Source organism: Anser cygnoides, chromosome 3, assembly GCF_040182565.1.
Source record: "Anser cygnoides isolate HZ-2024a breed goose chromosome 3, Taihu_goose_T2T_genome, whole genome shotgun sequence".
In the NCBI taxonomy this organism is placed as follows: domain Eukaryota; kingdom Metazoa; phylum Chordata; class Aves; order Anseriformes; family Anatidae; genus Anser; species Anser cygnoides.
Genome location: NC_089875.1, coordinates 22,987,650 through 23,006,716, shown reverse-complemented (window position 1 = coordinate 23,006,716; position 19,067 = coordinate 22,987,650). Strand labels below are relative to the sequence as shown.

The window sequence follows — 19,067 nt, the reverse complement described above, 5'->3', positions numbered from 1 at the left end:
AAAAGAGAGGAGAGCAGGGGCCAAGACTACCTAAAATGACCTTTAAAAACTGAAAGACTGTTCCAGTCAGCCTTCCCCCATAGGTGTGAGGGCTAGAGAAGCAGGATTGAAGTGTCCAGCCTACTTGAATGCAGAAGAGAACAGGAAGAAGGAAGTTAGGTATCATCAGCTAAAATCGGTGACCTTAGCCAATACAGATGAAGTCTCTTTAAGAAGAATGAGGACTCTGGAGTATCTTGACTAAGTGGGGCAGTTCTGTATTCTGTTTTCTCCAGACTTTATGATGCAAGTCCTTCACCTTCAAATTAAGGAGTCTTAGGGCCCCCCTTTCCCTAAAAATGTGATGCATACTGAGGCATGCCTTGAGTGGCTGCCAGTTTCAACAGACTACACACAGTTGTTCTTTTCTCTGTTCTCTGTGCACAGAAAAGCGGCATCTGCTGAGTTCTCAGGCTTGTGGTGCTAGGGTGGGTGTCTGAATTTGACTGCTTACTTAAACCCTGAATAGCAAAGTTCTTCCAGCATGATTTGTTTTCTTTAACCTCTGCTGACACTACGAATAGCAAAGTAGCCTGCACATTGCACTGCACCCCTTCTATGTCCTCCTTGCCCACAAGATTAAGTCCTAATAACCACACTCTGGGTCCGCTCAGTCTTTAAGCTATCACAGAACTTGAAGATACAAATGCTATGTTTTCCATACAGATGAAAATTTCCAAATGCAGTTTTTGATAGTGTTCATGTTATACAACTTTATTTCTACTTTCATCAAACAACATAGCTAACAAGTCTGACTTTTCTAACTACAAATAGAGTCCTTGGATTTGATCTTTTCCTCTCATTGGCAATGCCAATATGACTTCAGTGAAGTAACTCCAGGCTTGTCCTGATTGTTCTTAAAACTAGCTGGCTTAAAGCTAACTGTATTTCCAGCAAGCAGGATCATCTTAACACCAGAAGATATGAACAAGGCAGCTCTTGCTGAAGGGTTCACAGTCTCCCTATGTGCAAACATGGAAAAGGAACGGGGGAAGCTCTGTCCTTAGTGAGGACAGCTTATCCCTATAACATTTACAGATAAATTAGCAAGAATATCACTTACCTCACCCTATCATCATCGGCCAGTCCATAATGCTATCATTACACTGGATTAAAGCTGCGTATGGAAGAATAACACATGCTTCTACTCCTTTCATCTAGAGCTTACCTTTCTTCTCCTTCCACAAATGTATGACTACCAAGAGCACACAAGGTAGATTCAGCCTGCTTTAATTAGGGCCTTCATCATATTTTGGCTTCTCATAACTTGAGTCATGCCATGTATTGAACGCGATTAAGGTTTGCTACCTAGCAAGTAGAGACTAATTTTCACTCAGTTATACATAATTCTCTCCAGGATCCCTGGATATGCATGCTTTAGGATTCACATCAAAATTGGCATCTGAATTTGCAAAACACTTTAAAATGTAGAATGACTTAAAGCCTGCTTTCGTGTGTCTTTCCTTGAAATTGTCACCAAAATACAAGTACAGAGCTTAGTAATACTCATCTGTGTCTCTATATCCTTATTTTCATCTGACATCTGATGTATGTTTGGGGATTTCCTCTGCATAAGCCCCTTTCTAATTCGGCTGTAACTGATCTCCCTGCTCGTTTGCTGTCGCTTGACTGGAAGGAAAGCATACATGGCATACACCAGCTCCTACCCAAGACATAAACATACTTCTGCATGGAGCCATTTCCCATGCTTATGAAAACTAAAATGCCTACTAATGGGGGCAGACACAAAGAAAACAGGAGATGAAACTCCACAGCAGGGGCCAGGAACACCGGCTGGCGGAGTGGGTGCCGTCATGCGCTGGCTATACCGCTGCCCCGCCGCCCAGGACAGCTCTGGCCCACTGATTAAGCATTTCACCATTTCTCTGAGAGCAAAGTAGGTGCTGGCGTATCGGCTGTAAAATAGAGCAGGAAAAAAAAAAGAAAAGCACCATGACTGTGCATTGTCCTTGCACCAATGTGAACTTGGGTCTGTCCCTGCCAGAAGCTGCTAGCGCGGTGTTTCTGTAATCCATTGCAAGGCCGGTCAGACCCACTGCGAGGTCGGGGTGCTTGTGAGGAAGGGAATGCACAACAGGATGAGAAAAGAGGCGAACCATCAGGTGGTGCCTTTGTTATGTGGAGGTTCGGGTTGGAAATGAGGAGACATTTCTTCTCAGAAAGAGCAGTCAGGCATTGGGACGGGTTGCCCAGGGAGGTGGTGGAGTCACCGTCCCTGGGGGTGTTCAAGGAAGGTTGGACGTGGTGCTTAGGGACGTGGTTTAGTGGGTGATGCTGGTGGCAGGGGGACGGTTGGACCACACGATCTGGGAGGTCTTTCCAACCCTAACGACTCTGTGAGGGCTCCCTCACTGCCCACCGGGCACCTGCTCAGCCGCCGGCGGCCGATCCCGGGGCAGCCCCCAGGACGTGACGCGTGTCCCCGCGCCGCCGAGCTGGCGCCGCCGCCGCCCCGCCCCGGTGCCGCGGAGGATGGCGGCGCTCAGCCTCACCGTGGCGGCGGGCAGCGCCCCGCTCGGTAAGCGCGGCCGGGGCCCCGGCACCCGGGAACCCCCCGTCCTTCCTCCGATCCCCTTCCTCCGTCCCCCCGGACCCCCCTTGCCCCTTCTCCATCCCCCGGGGGCGCTCGGGACCCCGTTCCCCGCCCGCTCCCCTCCTGCCGCGTGGCCGCCGCCTTGCATCATGCGGCCCTCGGCAGCGGGGCGGGCCGGGGGGGCAGCGGCCGTCCTCCCCTCCGCGGCCCCGGGCGGCTCCAGGGCCGCGGGCAGCCCCCTGGAGAGCCGGGGGAGGGTCGGGGCGGCCTCAGCCCCGCTGCTCTCCGCAGGGCCTGCCTCGGCCCCGCAGCGTAACTCGTGCTAGGCTGCTGCCCCGCTCTGCCCCCAGACCGGGCTCCCTTGGCAGAGTGGCGCTGCAAATGTCGCTTCCTCAGGTCTGTCCTTTTCTTTTTTTTGCCTTTAAAACGTAAGAACCGTCCTCGCTGCCTTCCCTGCTGTCGGGAAACTGATACCTTTTATGCTTGTTCCGTGCCGTTTCTCCATCTTGCTACATTCAGAGTACGTTTTCTGCCCGTTCGTCGCCTTAGTTTATCGGTTGCTTCTTTGCTGCTATTCCCCAATTCATTTCAGATTTGAATGCAAGTTGCACGACTGCAGACTTAAGGTATGGTAGCACGTACACTTTGGGTAACATTGCTCCAGATTCCTGCTTCTGCAGGCTTGATAGAGATGTGACACAACACGAGCTACGTTAACGTTAATTTAGGGGAATTGGGGGATTTCTTCTTGATGGCTGGTAAGTGTCACTAGAGATCTACTTGTGAAGATTATATAATTATGTCAGAAATATTGCATTTTACCGATGAAACACTTTGGCAAGCGTTTGTGTTAGGAAGACGAGCACACTCATCCTACTTGGTATTATTCGTCATGGCTGCGCGCTGGGAAAAGTGTAGTAGCTATTAGTGTCGCTAGTATTAATTACACAGCCGGGCGTGCATGGCGCTTGTCGTTTTCAAAGCACTGCCCTGCATGTTATTAAAATACTTAACGTGTCTTGCAAGCACGTTGCATAAGTGTCGTCATCCTGACTTTCACGTATGGATTACTGTTAACGTCAGCTTAATGCCAGAAGGGTTTGCAGCTGAGGTGAGAGCTAGGGGATTCCTAGCTCTGGGGACTTGTGTTTGGGGTGGTGTATTAATAGCTTGCCACATCATCTGCCTTGGGTGGTCTGTCTGTTCTTGTCAGGGAAGACGAAGCGGGTGGTGCGCTATGCAGACTGTAACAGGTTAGGTGCCTTTCCAGACCTAGAGCGTAGCCCTTTGGCTAGTTTCCTTTTAGTAATACGTGCCTATGGAAAGCTTACTGTCAGGACGTGCTTCTGAGCAGAGCAAAAGAACACAAGCTCCTCTACTTATGCTTAGCAGGCTGGGTCTGGACCAGAGCCAGTCCAGAAATAAGACGGCCAAGTTATCTTGGTGCTTTGTTTGAGCTATTGTGTTGTGCTATAGAGCATCAAGATCAGAGCAGGTTTGCATCAAACCACTTCGAATATGGACAGAGCTGTCTTCAAGTTGATGATATGGCCTAAAAACGTCAGTAATTCTTTTATTTCTAGAGGCCATCCTTTACTGTCACCGAAGAAGTACTCTGAAAACCCTATATAAGCTTCCTGTATTTGTCATGAACAGAATTTTTTTGGTTTTGGATGGCTAATCATTTCATAAACATTAAATCAGGTTAAAAATAGTCTCATTCATGTTCAGAAAGTACTGGTATATTCGATAATTGATCTCTTTTGATGCATTTGTCAGGGCTGTGGTGGTGTAAGTTTCTGTACTGTTAAAGTAAAATAATTTGATTATGCTCTCTTCATATTCTGGAGGACAGGACTCATTTTTACAGTACCCTTAGGAAGCAAAATGTATCGCTGCTGATAATTGCTGAGCTCACTGCAGATCGTTGTATGCTGGGTATTATCAATTTGAAGCCATAGGGATTGCCAAGAATAAGAAGTCTCCTGCATGTGAGATTGAACACTGATTTTTTTTTTTTTTTTTCCCCTGAGCAATCTTACTTGAAGGAGCCAGTTCTGGTGCTTTGTCCTATTTGATAAGGAATGTTACTGTTTTGTTGCTGCTGTAAAAGATATTTTTCCTGAAAGAAAGGTGAGCGTGTTTTTCTCTTCCTTTTTAAAGGAGCTCTGCTGACGGTGGAACATGTGAAGAATGATATCAAAATTTCAGTGGAAGAAGGCAAAGAAACCATCCTTCGTGTATCTGAGTAAGTGACTTTGCATCTCTCCTTCTAGCTTTGGGTCAGCAATTTTTAAAATCACGTGGTTTTAACACTGGTGGTAACCTTTTCAGGTAGGAGAAAGAGAAGAATAGTTTTATTGATGACTGCATTACTATTTCCTTTTTGTAGCATAGACAAAACATTTATAATATATCCTAAATTTCCTCTATGGAAAGAATGTATGTATTCTTATTTGCACACGCTCTTGTCTCTTTCAGTCATTTATGTAGTACCTATCACTTTGTTGTTTAAATATTTGCCTTTTTGATGTACCATGAGTTATGAAAAGAAAGGCCATTTTATACTTCAAAAGACTGGTATAAATAATTCCTTTGATGTGTACACAGGTGATAGAATGAATTTTAAAAGTTTATATGGCATTGTTTTGGTCTCACTCCTGCATGTAAGCAAATGGTGTTATCTCAGAAAAGTGCTAACTAGCTGTGCCATGCTATCCATTGTATCCATCTGCATCCTGTCGAAATACTTTTATAATTTTTTGTAGAAAGCTATTGTCTGTCCTTTTAAAAGTTAGCTCTCATTGCAATAAATATTTTCAAGTTTGGGATGTGAGGGGGTGATCTGTACAGAATCATATGCACATCAGAAATGCAGGCTAACTTTGTTCGTTTTGGGAAGCTGCATTGTAATCTCGGATTCTATATCATGTAAGGTGTCTGGATATAACAAGAGAAGGTATCCCAGTATCCTAAAAACCATTGACATATCCATGGAAATCTCTGATATTTGGTATCTACAGTAAGGGATAAATTTTGTCCCATGGACATTAAATTCTTAAAACATAACAATACTGTGGTGACTTCAGTATTATTTATTTTAACTGTAGTTTTTGAGTACCTGGTAGTTGTTTAGAAGAATAGGGGAAGATAATCTGTTATTCACAGACCTGCTCACAAACTCATGTTTTGTGAGCTGTTTCAGCAGAAGATACTGTTAAAATGTTAGACTTGAGCTCAAATGAGAGTTCTTTCCTTATTATAATTTCTGTTCTTACACATTGTCTCTTGATCAGTCTAGCAATGGTATTGAATTTGCACTGTTGAATGACAGCTAGAGCAATGTGGCAGGGAGTTAACTGGTACAGCATCACTAATATTTAGTGCACGTTATGTGGGTTATAGAATATAATAAGAATATAATTGGATACTTTTTAGTTGCATGAGTGTTTTCCTCTTGAGTAGTCTTAGATTTTGGATTCAAACTCCTTTCTCAGTTTAGACAGTATATATACGTATGTATATATGAGAAGATATACATCCTCATATACACTTCTTTAATACATCGGGGTGATCTTGGAATATTATAAATTTATATAATGAGCTATGAAATAATCTGTTCTTCTATTCTATTAAATAATTTTATACTAATTTGCCTTCCTCCCACTGCATTGCAAAACCACTCATTTTAGCTCCTATGGAAATGGTGAGAAATGTAAAGCAAAAGCACTCCTTCAGCTCTTTGGTCCCAGGCAAAAAAGGTCTAAATTCACCGTTCCATCAGATGGAATTTTTTGTGCAATAGTATCATCTGGTCCCTGGCATTGAATTATGTTTAAGAAGTTCTTCCAAACCTCAGAATTGCATTAATTTTCTCTTGCTCGGTTGTACCATCATTTTGAAAAAAATTGATTCTCTATTTAAAGTCAGTTAAAAGTGTATCTGTAACTTCAGAAGCATCAGCTGAATGCATACCTCAACTAATGCTTCTGGTAAATGGATTTCATGGCATCAATTCTGCTGAAGCTATCTTATTTTGGCATGACTTTAAATTCACTTGGGATATTTCAGACTTTGATTTTTTTTTTGGGGGGGGGGAACCATTAGTTGAAAAGGCTTGACCTGGACAAGACAATATTTTAATTGCTTTTTTTTTTTTTTTTTTTGCCTAGGTAATAATTTAAAGTACATTTAAAATCTGGTGATTAACTTCTCAGCTAACTAGCTGAAACTTAGCTGTCAGCTAGCTGGCTGTAAAGTTTATCACTAACTTGAGGTGCTTAGTAGTATTTCAAAGGTGGTTTTTGAAGCCTTAGTTTCAAAACTGCATGTGGCAATAGCTGTCAAACAAACCGTTTTGCTAAGCATTGATGGCTTTATGGAGTATTTTGGTATACCCGCATCTATCAGGTAACAAACTGCAGCCCAGCTTTTCTGTTTTGTGTCATGAGCATGTGCATGCTTCAGAGTAATGTTACTATTAGGCTGGTATTTCTGACCTCTGCACAGAACCATTCTGTAATGCATTTTAGAAATTAACTGAAATAATGATTTAATAAACCATGTGAGACTCTGGAGGTCAGTGTTACCTGGAGAACTGATGGTTGTGGTGCTTCTTTCTTCCAAAGCTCTTCAGTAAATGTTAATGAAAATATTCACTTTTATGTTAGATTATTTTGAAGTTAGGTTTCTGACAGTATGCAGATTTTTATAATGCTATATGTAGGGTGGAGAAAGGAGATTAAAAATAGGAAGAAGTATGCTCTTCAGAGAGCCTTTGGCCTCCAGATCTCGAGAATTTTCAATAGCAGAATGGGGAAAGCAAGTGCAAATTAGATGAGATGGCTGGGTAAAAAACAGAATTATGTACAGCCAAGTCTGTTCAACAGGGGATGGTCTCTACATAGTGTGAATTGAGCAAAGTAAATGAACAATTTTATTTTTTTCCCTCCTCTGACTCTAGCCCTCAGAACCGGGGTGGAGACCGCTCTATTCCACTGCAGATTCTCTAGGAATCTTCTTCAAAGTCATCCATCATGTCTGAAAAGGAAAGAAAAGAGAATGGGGAGAAAAAAAAAGTCAATTTAGCTCCTTATATTCTGGAAAATATATAGCTTAAGTTACACGTTCTGTCAGATGTGAAGAGCTTTATTTTCTTCATTTCTCTCTATTCAAACAAAATTGCTTTGTTATTAAGAGATTGTTGTTCCATTTGGTAATGGAAAAGTGAGGATTGATAAGTTCTTTCGCTAGATATTTTTTCTGGGTGAAACAACAGTTTCCAGGTCACCAGAAATTTTGTTGTTCTTTGCCTTACACTTGTTTCGATTACGTGTGTACAGTTGAGATTGAATTTAATATTATACCTTTATTTTGCCTCTCTTTTTTTAGAAATGTATCATTTACTGATGTGAATTCAATAGCTCGTTACCTGGCTAGAGTTGCTAGTTCTGCTGGCCTGTATGGTTCGAACCTTTTGGAACACACTGAGGTGAGAAAGAATCATGCCTTTCCCCCCATTTTTGCCTGTGATCAGTCTTTTTTTTTTTTTTTTTTTGAGGATCTTGCATCTATTGTTCTACATTTTATTATTAGGCTGAGTTTCTAATTATGTGGGATGCTGAGGGTTTTTGGGGGGTTATGTGTTTTTTTTTTTTTTTTTTTTAAATCTTGTGGCTGCTTATAAAGAAGAGTTATAAACCTGAGCTTTCAACGGGTTGCCCTTTGCTACCCCTGCAACAGCTACTCTTAACCTGACACTTCCCTAACACAGGATACTTGAAGTTTTAAGATGATGTCTGCAGTTTTTTTCAGCTCTGTTGCCATTGCTTAATACCATGTAATACTTAAGTGTAACACCAAGGAACATTGTATATGTGTATGCTACCTACAGCAGCTACGAATTAGAAAATAATTAAGTGTTTAACAAAGTAATGTTATAACTTAACAAAGTATTCCACTGTGTAAAGTACTTGTGATTTTGTACTAAGTTGGTTTTTGCCATATATGGCAGATAAAACTCTGACCCTGATTTCATTCAGTGCTTGAGATCCAAGTTGGATGCCTTCTGGCTTAGGAATCTTACCGCAGTGATGGGATGTTCCCTTGTATAAAGTCCTGTATTCCATAATGCTTCCCCAATGGTGCCATGAAGGCGTTGAACTGTTTTTCTCCCAAAGAGGGACTTTCTGGTCATCCTTGCTTACAGGAATTGCAAAAAGTTGTTATAAATTGTGGATATGAAATGAAATGAGATGGAATTCTTCCTGAGTCTAGCTGAATTTTAAGTTGATGACTGAAACTAGTAGATGAATTGAAATTTATTTCCTCTGAAAGCTGGGGAGGGAACAGAAGGATTTGATTCAACTCTCTTTTCTACAACTACTTGAAGCTAGTACAAATCAATCTTCATCCTGTATAGCTGGTCTCAAGGCAAGTGTTGTCCTTAGTATATTGCTTGTAAGGCATTAAAAAAGTTATAGGGTGTCTTGTAGCTACTTAAATTTTCTGCCCCAAACCTATTTTTAAATTAAACCCCACAACCTCTGCAAACACACTTTTAAGATTGGTAATTCTGATAAAATACTTTTCACTTCTGCATCTTTCAAAAATAATGCTGTACTTGGAGAAGTACATCGACAGCTGCATTTGCGGTCAAAATATTTTGGAACAAAACTGCAAACAACTGAACTGAATTCTGTGGCAATGTAATTACATCTGTGCCTGCCACGTAGGCTCAGATATTGGAAAGATTCCTTACACTGTTTATAGAACACTTGAATATGAAACAGGGACAGAGGATTGTAAGAGAGATGTCTCTCACAGAACCAAAGGATTCAATTTGCGGACAGAGCAACGAATCAACCAAGGACCTGATTCTTAATTTTTTTGAATTTATGCAGGAAGATGTATTTCCTTTTATAGGGAAAAAAAAAAAAGACTTTTGTGGGAGAGGGGGAAGGGAAATGAGATGGGGTAGGGATTTGGTTTCTTCAAGCCTGAAAGGAACTGACGCAGAGAAGATAGGGACTGAGGGGAAAATGGCATTCTTACCCAGCAGTGATACCGGAATGATCAACTAGTGCACAAATGTGGTACCTAAATAGTTGGAGGATTGCCATTATTGTATACTGTATGTGATAAAATAAATGCCTAAGAACTACTATTTCTTTTTCCAATGGGAATAGCTTCAATTAAGTCAGTATAGTTTCAGCAGTTTGAATACATCCTGAAAGAAGAAATTGAATTTAATCATTTAGTACAGCTCTGGGTGAATGTTTCAGTATATTTTATTTTAAATGTTCTTTATGTATCTACTGTGATTTAATGTCCAATATATGTAAGACTAATATTCCAGTTAATATTTTCTGTTCGGTTATTAAATGTACTTTCAGATTTTTGACAAACTTCTTTCTCATTCCTTTACTAATTTTGAGTATCTTACGTCCCTTAAAACTAGGTTGACCACTGGCTGGAGTTCAGTGCTACAAAGTTATCTACTGCTAGCCAGTTTCTTTCAGCAGTCCAAGAGCTCAACCACTGTCTATCTCTGAGAACCTACTTGGTTGGAAACTCACTGAGTCTTGCAGACTTGTGTGTCTGGGCTGTCCTAAAAGGTATTGGTATATGTTCTCATTTCCATTGGTTTCCTGTCATAGTATAGCAGGAGTTCCCAAATGTATGTATGTATGTTCGTTTGTTTGTTTGTTTGTTTATTTTGTGGTTACTATTAGCAACTCTTAGCCTTATGCTAGACTCTAAACTATTGTGCATACTGCTTTGGTCTATGCATCACTAGAGATGGGAATAGTATGGGTAAGGAAGCCTTGTAAGTTTTTTGAATTTGTATATGTGGAAATTTATATGATGTATTTATGAATGGCAATACTATTTTTAACACAAAAACTTATTTTGTGTTAACTATAATAATGCCATTATTACCAGCTTCCAAAGCTTACCACTTTTCCATGGCCCAAAATTTTGGGTTTAATATTTGAATTTTGGACTACGAAGTAAAATTGTATAGACAGACTTTGCAGTTATGTTACCTTAGCAGACTGCATTTCTTTGGTGTTTAATCTGAGTTACGAAAAGGTGTATATGTTACACTTTGAAATACTCTTCAGAAGATAAAATAAGCTTTGATGAACTGTTTTTATGGATTAGTTTTTTTATATTCCCTCAGATGTATGCCTAAAATTGATAGGTGTCAATCCGTCATTCAGTATGACAAAATTCCTCTTGAAAGTGAAATGCATGTTCAAGGGTAAAGGCTAGCATCTTTCAGTAGTTTTTCAAAGTTACAGTTCTTGAAAGAAAACTGAAATGGATGCATTTCTTCTAGTGAGTCCTTTTAGTGAAGTTGCTCCCTGAATATTAGTGTGGAAATTGAGCCTTCAGTAATAAATGGTAATATTGATACATGCTTCACTTTTCAAAAACCTTAGAAAACATCAAATGTAGACACATTAGAAGGGTATCCTGTATTTCCGTTTTTGAAAAATAAAAGTTAATAATTTTGGAGTGAGTGATACAAAGAAAAGTGCATGTTGCGCAGTCTGCCTCACCTTCTGTTCTGCTGAATCCAAAATGAATGCAGTATGTTTTAGGTTTGGAGGGAGTTGCCTATTTAATATGGTTTAAAATGACTTATGTCCTCATGGCTAAATGTCTTTTCAGAAGAAGGAATAAGTGGATTTAAAAAAAATCATAATCTTTTACTGGTCTTAAAACCACTGTTGGTAATCATTCCATTTTTATAATTCAATAGCTTGAAAATTTTGTTTCCTCACAGACAATAACATCTGGCAAGAACAATTACAGAAAAATGAAGCTCCCATCCATGTAAAGCGATGGTATGGCTTTCTTGAGGTACAACAAACTTTTCAGTCTGTAGGAGCCAAGTGGGTTTCTGGTACACCAAAGATCAAAATGGTAAGCTTTACTCAGATCTTTCCAGGCGAGTAGCTTTATTTGCATGAATATACTGTAAGGAACTTTTTTTTTTTTTTAACTTAGAGAATTAAAAGAAATTAGTTACAATGTAAATTATTTTGTAAACTCCTGTTTAAAACAAACAAACAACCAAAAAATTGACAATTTTGTATTTAGAAGGGCTTGAGTGGTGTAGTTCAAAGCTTAAATGGAATAACGTAAAAATGTCACTGCTGAGTCAGCACTGCTCTCTAGCTATATTGTTTTCTTTATCTAACAATGATTTCAACGATCCTGATAGAGCTGCAAAGTCTTTAATTGATAGAACTTGGTAATCACAATCAGGTTAAAAACACTGAGATAAACTTAGCTAGCAACTGTTTTCTTCTATCTAGTAAATTAAACAGCTTGGAGAACTCTTCAGTCCTGGATCAAATCTGAAGACAGAATAACTTGGAACTCCAGAATTAATCTGGTTTTGATGTACTAAGAGTAATGTGAAAGTTTTGAAGAGATTAATTTGGTGTCCAGTATGACAGTTTTTTGTTGTCTGTTTTGAAAGGAGATGTTGGAGCACAGGCACATATCTACGGTTTTATATCTGTTTGTTCATCTCATGTGATCTGTAATTATGTTTCCATTATTTTTTAAGGCAACAGAAAAGAAAGCTGATGTTGGGAAGTTTGTTGAACTTCCTGGTGCAGAGATGGGAAAGGTCATTGTAAGGTTTCCTCCTGAAGCAAGCGGGTAAGAGGCATAAATACTTGGAGAGGGGAAAGGTGTATAGGATAGCATCCCTTTAGGAAGCTTTTAGACTAAATGTATAACAGAGGACTTTGGCCTGGGCATCCAAATTATATGTAGTCCAAGATATGAACAAGCCCATAAAGACCAAACAATGGAGATGTGATGAGCCTCACAGCCAGCCTCTTTGATCTGTTGATCTCATCTATTATATCATCTTAATTGCCAATCTGGTTAATGCAGGGGTAGTCAGAAATGACGTAGGAGTATAGAAATGTTTTATTCAGCAGAGATACTATTTCCCAAATGTGTCCCGTACATAGAACTTTGCTCTTATCAATAGATACATGGGAAAGAGAATTAAAAAATGCACAACCAATTTCATAAACAAAATTTTTGTCAAGCTTTTAATTTTCTGCTTCTTTTTAGAAGTGACTGATAAGCTGTGAAATTCCTATTACACTTCTTCAGTAAACTGTCTGTTCAGTATCACGTGACTTCTGTGCTTGTGGATCTTACTCTTTTAGTCCAGTATAAACTGTCACTCTATCATGAGTTATATATGTGTTTAACTCTACGTTCTCACATTACTTTAGTAGCATTTAGTGTTTTAATTCTGGTGTTTTAGTTAAAGTTGTTCTTTAGGGGCTTGTATATTTTAAATTTTTGGGAGTGACTTTTATTTTTAGTTGTGTTTATATTTGATTTAAATTAACAGTAGCTTACACATAAGAATGGTGGTTTCATTATATTTTAGAAAATTCCAGTCTTCTGAATGCAATAGGTTCAGATTATCTTGTGGCTACTAAATATCATCAGTACAGTCAGTTTAAGTTAGTCTGTAAAACAAGATAATTCAAGTCCTATTTTTATATCCATGGTGACCCTGAAATTTACTGATTTAGATATTTTAAACAGTTAACTAGTAAATTTATGGTAGAAAAAGCATAATCTATTTTCATAAATGTACCATGTTTTAAAAAATATTCTTTTTGTTTAACTTATGTATTGTTTTCCATTCATTCGTCTTCCCTTACAAAAACAAAAAGTCTAACCAAAATAGTGCTGGTGTGTTTATTTATTTTTCTTTATTTTTAGATATCTGCATATTGGTCATGCCAAAGCTGCCCTGTTAAATCAGCACTACCAAGTTAACTTCAAAGGAAAACTTATTATGAGGTTTGATGACACAAATCCAGAAAAAGAGAAGGAAGACTTTGAAAAGGTATGATAAGAGAACAGGGAAATCCATTCACTGTATTAAGCAAATTCAAAGGTAAATGATGTACAGATCTGTTGTTGCACAATTTTTTTTGCACTATATTTTTAGGGCAAAGGTATTACATTTAAGTCTCATGCTTGCAAGAAATTTACATCATCTTTACCTTTAAAACCTTTTATTTATTATTATACCTTTTATTGGTAGCTTATTTCTTCCCTTTCTCCAATTTGTATTTCACAGTATGTAGATATGCAACTCTTGTAATACTCGTGTCTTTGTTAGATATATCACTTAAACAAATTACTTCTTACAGATTGAATTTTCATCTCCTTTTCTTGTCCTACCTCTTTCTTGAAGTTATCTGTCTGATCTCATATAGTCATAGGCTCTGAATCAGTAAGTGCCTGCCTCTTGGTCCTTTCATCTATGTCATATTAATTTTATGCATTAGCCTTCCTGCACTATGGAGTGTTAAAACACCTCATCTGGCATGAAGAGGATAAAGGTTTAAGAAAATTAACTTTCTAGAATATTACAGTATACAATTTCACGCTTTGCAGGTAATTCTTGAAGATGTTGCAATGCTGCATATCAAACCAGATCAATTTACATATACCTCAGATCACTTTGAAACAATAATGAAATATGCTGAGCAGCTTATTCAAGAAGGGAAGGCATACGTAGATGATACTCCTGCAGAACAAATGAAAGCAGAGCGTGAGCAAAGAATGGAATCTAAACACAGAAATAACTGTAAGCAGTTTTAAGCTTCCTTTTTGCTTTTGTATCTTTTTTAATTTGGCATCAAAACTTGATTTTTTATTAAAAGTTGAATGAGGTAACTAATTGCCTAACTGTGAGGTTCTTGTAGAAACTTGGAAATCATAGAAAGGGTTGGGTTGGAAGGGACCTTGAAGATCATCTAGTTCCAACCCTGTGCTATGGGCAGGGATGCCACCCACTAGATCAGGTTGCCCAAATCCTCATCTGACCCATTGCAGTGTCTCACCACTCTCAAAGTAAAGAATTTCCTCCTTCTATCCAATCAAAACCTACCTTTTTTATAGTTTAAAACCATTGCCCCTTGTCCTGTCACTATACTCCCTGATAAAGAGTCTCTCCCCATCTTTCTTGTAGGCCCCCTTTAGTTGTTGAAAAGCCACTTACAAGGTCTCCCTTTTCTTCTCTAAGCTGAACAATGCCAGCTCTCTCAGTCTGCCTTCATAGGACTGGTGCTCCAGCCCCCGATCATTTTTGTGGCCCTCCTCTGGACCTGCTCTAGCAGGTCCATGTCCTTCTTCTGCTGGGTGCCCTGAAGCTGAACACAGTACTCCGGGTCAGGTCTCACAAGAGCAGAGTAGAGGGGGAAGATCACTTCCTGCGACCTACTGGTCACACTTCTTTTGATGCAGGCCAGGATATGGTTGGCTTTCTGGGCTGCAAGTGCACATTGCTGACCCATGTTGAGCTTTTCATCCAACAGTACCCCCAGATGTTTAGTGCTGCAGGGCTGGAGTAGCTATACCTTTAGACAGGTGTAGTAAATCTGAGTATGTGTGAATTCATCACCATTCATTACCACTTTAAAAAAATTCAAAATGTAAAATGTGTCTAAGGGAGGTGGTGGCTTTGCCTTTTGTTTCTGCAGTAATAACGTGTGTTTCTGTATCAACTTCATAATAACTTAGAAAATGATTTATTGGTTTTAGGTGTTAATAAGAATCTACAAATGTGGGAAGAAATGAAAAAGGGAACAGAATATGGACAAACTTGTTGTCTACGAGCAAAAATAGATATGAATAGTAACAATGGATGTATGAGGGATCCAACTCTTTATCGTTGTAAAAACCAGCCTCACCCACGTACTGGTAGTACCTACAAGTATGCTCAATTTCTTCTTGTGTGGCGTGTGATTTTTGCTTTTTTCAGGGTATTTACCACTCCTTAGTAAACTTCTTTTAACAATTTGAACCTGCTGGCATTTTTCAGTCAGAATATGTAATGACTCTCTTGACTTTCTGAAACTTCTTTGTTTGAAAACAGTAGTAGTGTAGCATTTTTTCAGTCTTGAATATAAATGCTATGATCAATTAATTTCCTGATGGCTTTCTTTGTTTTAAAAATGTTATTGCTCTGTTTTTCTTTGTGGGTTATTTATTTTGTACATTCTCTTTTAAAGAAGGCTTGATCTGAAGATATTTAGGATCAAACACTAAATATTTCTAATATCTAAATATAAACGATGCTTATTTTAAACATTTAAATATGAGGAAAGTGTTTTGTTCTTCTGCCTTGCCAATTGAAGGTCTTTATTTTCAAGGGTTTATCCCACGTATGACTTTGCCTGCCCCATTGTTGACTCTATTGAAGGTGTCACACATGCACTTAGAACAACTGAATACCATGACAGAGATGAACAATTCTACTGGATCATCGAGGCACTGGGCATAAGGAAGCCATATATATGGGAGTACAGCAGGCTAAACCTCAACAACACTGTGTTATCCAAGAGAAAGCTTACATGGTTTGTCAACGAAGGGCTCGTGGATGGATGGTATGTTACTCATTTGTAGTTCAGCATTGTTGTTGAAGATTCTTGTGACTGATGCGTGCATTTTCTGTTTTGGACAGTGCTTAAGTATCAAAGCAGCATGAGTAAATATTTAAACAGAATTTGAGAACAGATTAATTACAATGGCTTCTGAATGCACAATGTGACTGTTTACTATGCTATGGTAACTGCGTATATGCACGTTCATATCCTAAAATAAATATAATTTATTTTAACTGAAATAGTTAAAATAGAGCTTATTCTGGGGCTCTAGCTCTTGCTACTTACACATTTTCCACACCGAGTCATCAGATACATTCCTGAGCTATGCCAGAAATTTTCCTCCCTTCTGTTCCCCACTTCTTTATCTTACATTCTTTTTTGATTGTTAACTGGATTTCTGCAGAAGATAGAGGATTCTTGGTGGCCTGGTAGCTTATGTATTTTCCTAGAAAGGATGAGCAGTGGGTTTACACTTCTGCAGTTAGGTCAAAGTGTAGAGAGACTCCTCCTTGGTTCTTTCCCACAGTGACCTAGCTGTGGGAACACACCATCTGAAGTCCTTTCCGTATAGTAAAGGATTCTGAAGAAATTCATGGATAATTCCAAGTCAGACAACCTGTTGTAGTGTCTTTCATGGCCTGGTTTTAGGCACTTCTCTGCTGAGCCTTTGGGGTATCATTTTATGCAAGTGCCTAATCTGCCTCTGAGTGGTTTGGCTAGAGGTATCATATAAGCCTTTTTTTGGATTGTTTTTCTTTTCTGACTGCTGGAAGCCTAGATTCCAAGCTTACGCATGCAACTACTCTACTAGAGCCATTTTTTTTCTTTTTTTCCTGCTGATGTAGCTATTGTATGATCACCTCTCCCTCAGTAAGCCTCTGTGTTAGGGCCTTGGCAAAGTTTAATCCGTATTCCCACGACACATATTTTGCATTTCAGATAGTTTCAGATTAGGCCTTTTCATTTCATGCATAACAAGAAAATCATAGAATTCTATCACTTCTGTCACTGAGAGATAACGTTGCCATTGTCACTCTTCTTTCTGGTTTCTCCTCAGCAAGTAGATATCAAGCCCTGTTGTTTCAGGTTCCATTGTTAAGGTGCCGTTGAAAAGGATGTAATGTGATAGGGACATAACATGTACCTTGTCAGTTTTAGAGAGACTTAAGATTGAACAGACATATGAAAAGAGCTACTTCGTTAAGAGGTGGTTTACCTCCCTGGGGTGAAGTAGAAGAGAATCTACACCAGATGTTTTCTATGGATAAGAGCTTAGTCTTTTCAGTTAGGTCTTCTCATCTAACTCTTCATTCACACAAGCACAGTGCATTGAAGCTGTGCCTTTCACATGCAGCAGTATTACTAAAGTTTTTGAGTAATCTAACTAATAGGTAGAATTTAACATGTGATATTAATAAAATTTTTTCTACTAGGGATGACCCAAGATTTCCCACTGTGCGTGGTGTCCTGAGAAGAGGCATGACAGTTGAAGGTCTAAAACAGTTTATTGCTGCTCAGGTGGGTATTTCCTTCTTTTCTGATCATTTGAGTTTCACTTGGTAAGAATAAGTTTTCATGAAGTTTCAGTTAAAATACTTGTGTGACTGTTAGATTTCTTCTTCTGAAGGCTTGCTGCTTTCAGGTGTGCTGCTTTAGAACATACGAGCAGGTCCTTGCAAAATGCTGTAACAGGTTTCGTGTTTAAAAAATTACTTGTTTTGCAAGCTCGAGGTGCCTATCTAAACTGTTTTGATGAATGCAAATAGTAGAGGGTTCTTAGTCTTTAAAGGACTTTGTTTTAAATGGATCTAATAGCTAGACTGTATATTCATGGGTGTTTTTTGTTTTCCAGGGCTCCTCTCGATCTGTTGTGAATATGGAGTGGGATAAAATTTGGTCCTTTAACAAAAAGGTAGGTGTTTACTTGAATTTGAAACTACTTGTGATATCCTCTGTCTGGAATATGTAGAAAATCTAGCATTCATTGGAGTGCTTATCAACACAAGTAGCAGTTGCAATATGTTGCATCATTTGGCACACTTTCAGGAAAATGGAATGTCCCCCCCACCTCCCCTTTCTAACCTGAATTAGCACTAATCCTGTCGATTCTCCTAAACCAATACTTACTTGCCTTAATTAGTAGTATGGGAAAAGATAATGATATATGTAAAGCTGATATGAAAACTGCATTTCATTTTTCTGCTTTCAAGCTGCGAGCTATCTGTAAGAAGGTATTACTCAATGCTTTTTACCTTAGCATATAGCTTACAGTGCTGTAAGCATACATAGCATAAGCTATCATTTTTGCAGCTTCATAGCACAGTCACATTTGCGTATATAACAGGAGCTCTACAAACCCACTGAAAATGCATTATTCCTAGCTTTAAAATGCTGCCTGTTTCTGGTTTGGCCTGTCCGTTAACATAAATGTATGTATTACTCAATTTGATTCATGTCAGCCACTTTTCCTTTCAGTGGCAAAAGTCTAAGATGCTGGGTATACTGTCTGTGTAGATAAAGCCAGCACTGCTAATGTTCCTAACTGAATGTCAAATAAGGAATACTGCATCTTGACATGGTTAGTTGCTTTTTGGCAGCGGATGCTTGGACACTATAATAAGGCGAATTATTAGAATGCTGATTGCATATTTTGTGTGATTGTGGAAACACCTGTTATTTTGCATTGGGATTCCTGCTCGTTTTTGCTTAGATAGTACCCAGATCTGTTCATTTAAGTAGCTTTTGCTTGTCTGGCATGTGTCTTGTATTCATTCATGTATTTTGCATTTGGTCTGCTACGTACACAAAGGTTTATGAATTGGTTCTTTCTGTTGCTGCATACCCATGACTAAGAATTGAATTTGGGGGGGGGATGGACTGTCAGGGCTCATTTTTTGAATTGCCTTTTAAACTGACTTCCTTAGATCTCCAACTCCTTAGACAGCACCGCATTTATTAGTCAATTTTGTTCACATCTGTCTGTGCAGATAACTTGCAAACTGCATTATGAACAAAAGCAA

At 39.0% G+C, this 19,067-nt stretch overlaps 1 protein-coding gene across 7 annotated transcripts in view; it reads left to right on the top strand.

Annotated features, from left to right (window-relative positions):
• Positions 1–2,427: 2,427 nt before the first annotated feature.
• Positions 2,428–19,067, top strand: part of EPRS1 (glutamyl-prolyl-tRNA synthetase 1) — a 39,408-nt gene continuing 22,768 nt past the window's right edge. For 3 of the 7 annotated variants that reach the window (XM_048057578.2, XM_048057576.2, XM_048057574.2), the window contains exons 1-13: positions 2,428–2,578; positions 4,757–4,841; positions 7,985–8,084; positions 10,053–10,209; positions 11,388–11,527; positions 12,180–12,274; positions 13,370–13,496; positions 14,054–14,246; positions 15,203–15,374; positions 15,814–16,047; positions 17,481–17,565; positions 17,900–17,959; positions 18,258–18,278. In XM_048057578.2, coding sequence (XP_047913535.1) covers positions 2,533–2,578; positions 4,757–4,841; positions 7,985–8,084; positions 10,053–10,209; positions 11,388–11,527; positions 12,180–12,274; positions 13,370–13,496; positions 14,054–14,246; positions 15,203–15,374; positions 15,814–16,047; positions 17,481–17,565; positions 17,900–17,959; positions 18,258–18,278 — 1,515 coding nt within the window. In that variant the 5' untranslated portion in view covers positions 2,428–2,532. Of the gene's footprint in view, positions 2,579–2,954; positions 2,990–4,756; positions 4,842–7,984; positions 8,085–10,052; positions 10,210–11,387; positions 11,528–12,179; positions 12,275–13,369; positions 13,497–14,053; positions 14,247–15,202; positions 15,375–15,813; positions 16,048–17,480; positions 17,566–17,899; positions 17,960–18,257; positions 18,279–19,067 lie in introns of those variants that run through there. The other 4 variants (XM_048057579.2, XM_048057577.2, XM_048057575.2 and 1 more) reach the window with 2 other exon arrangements.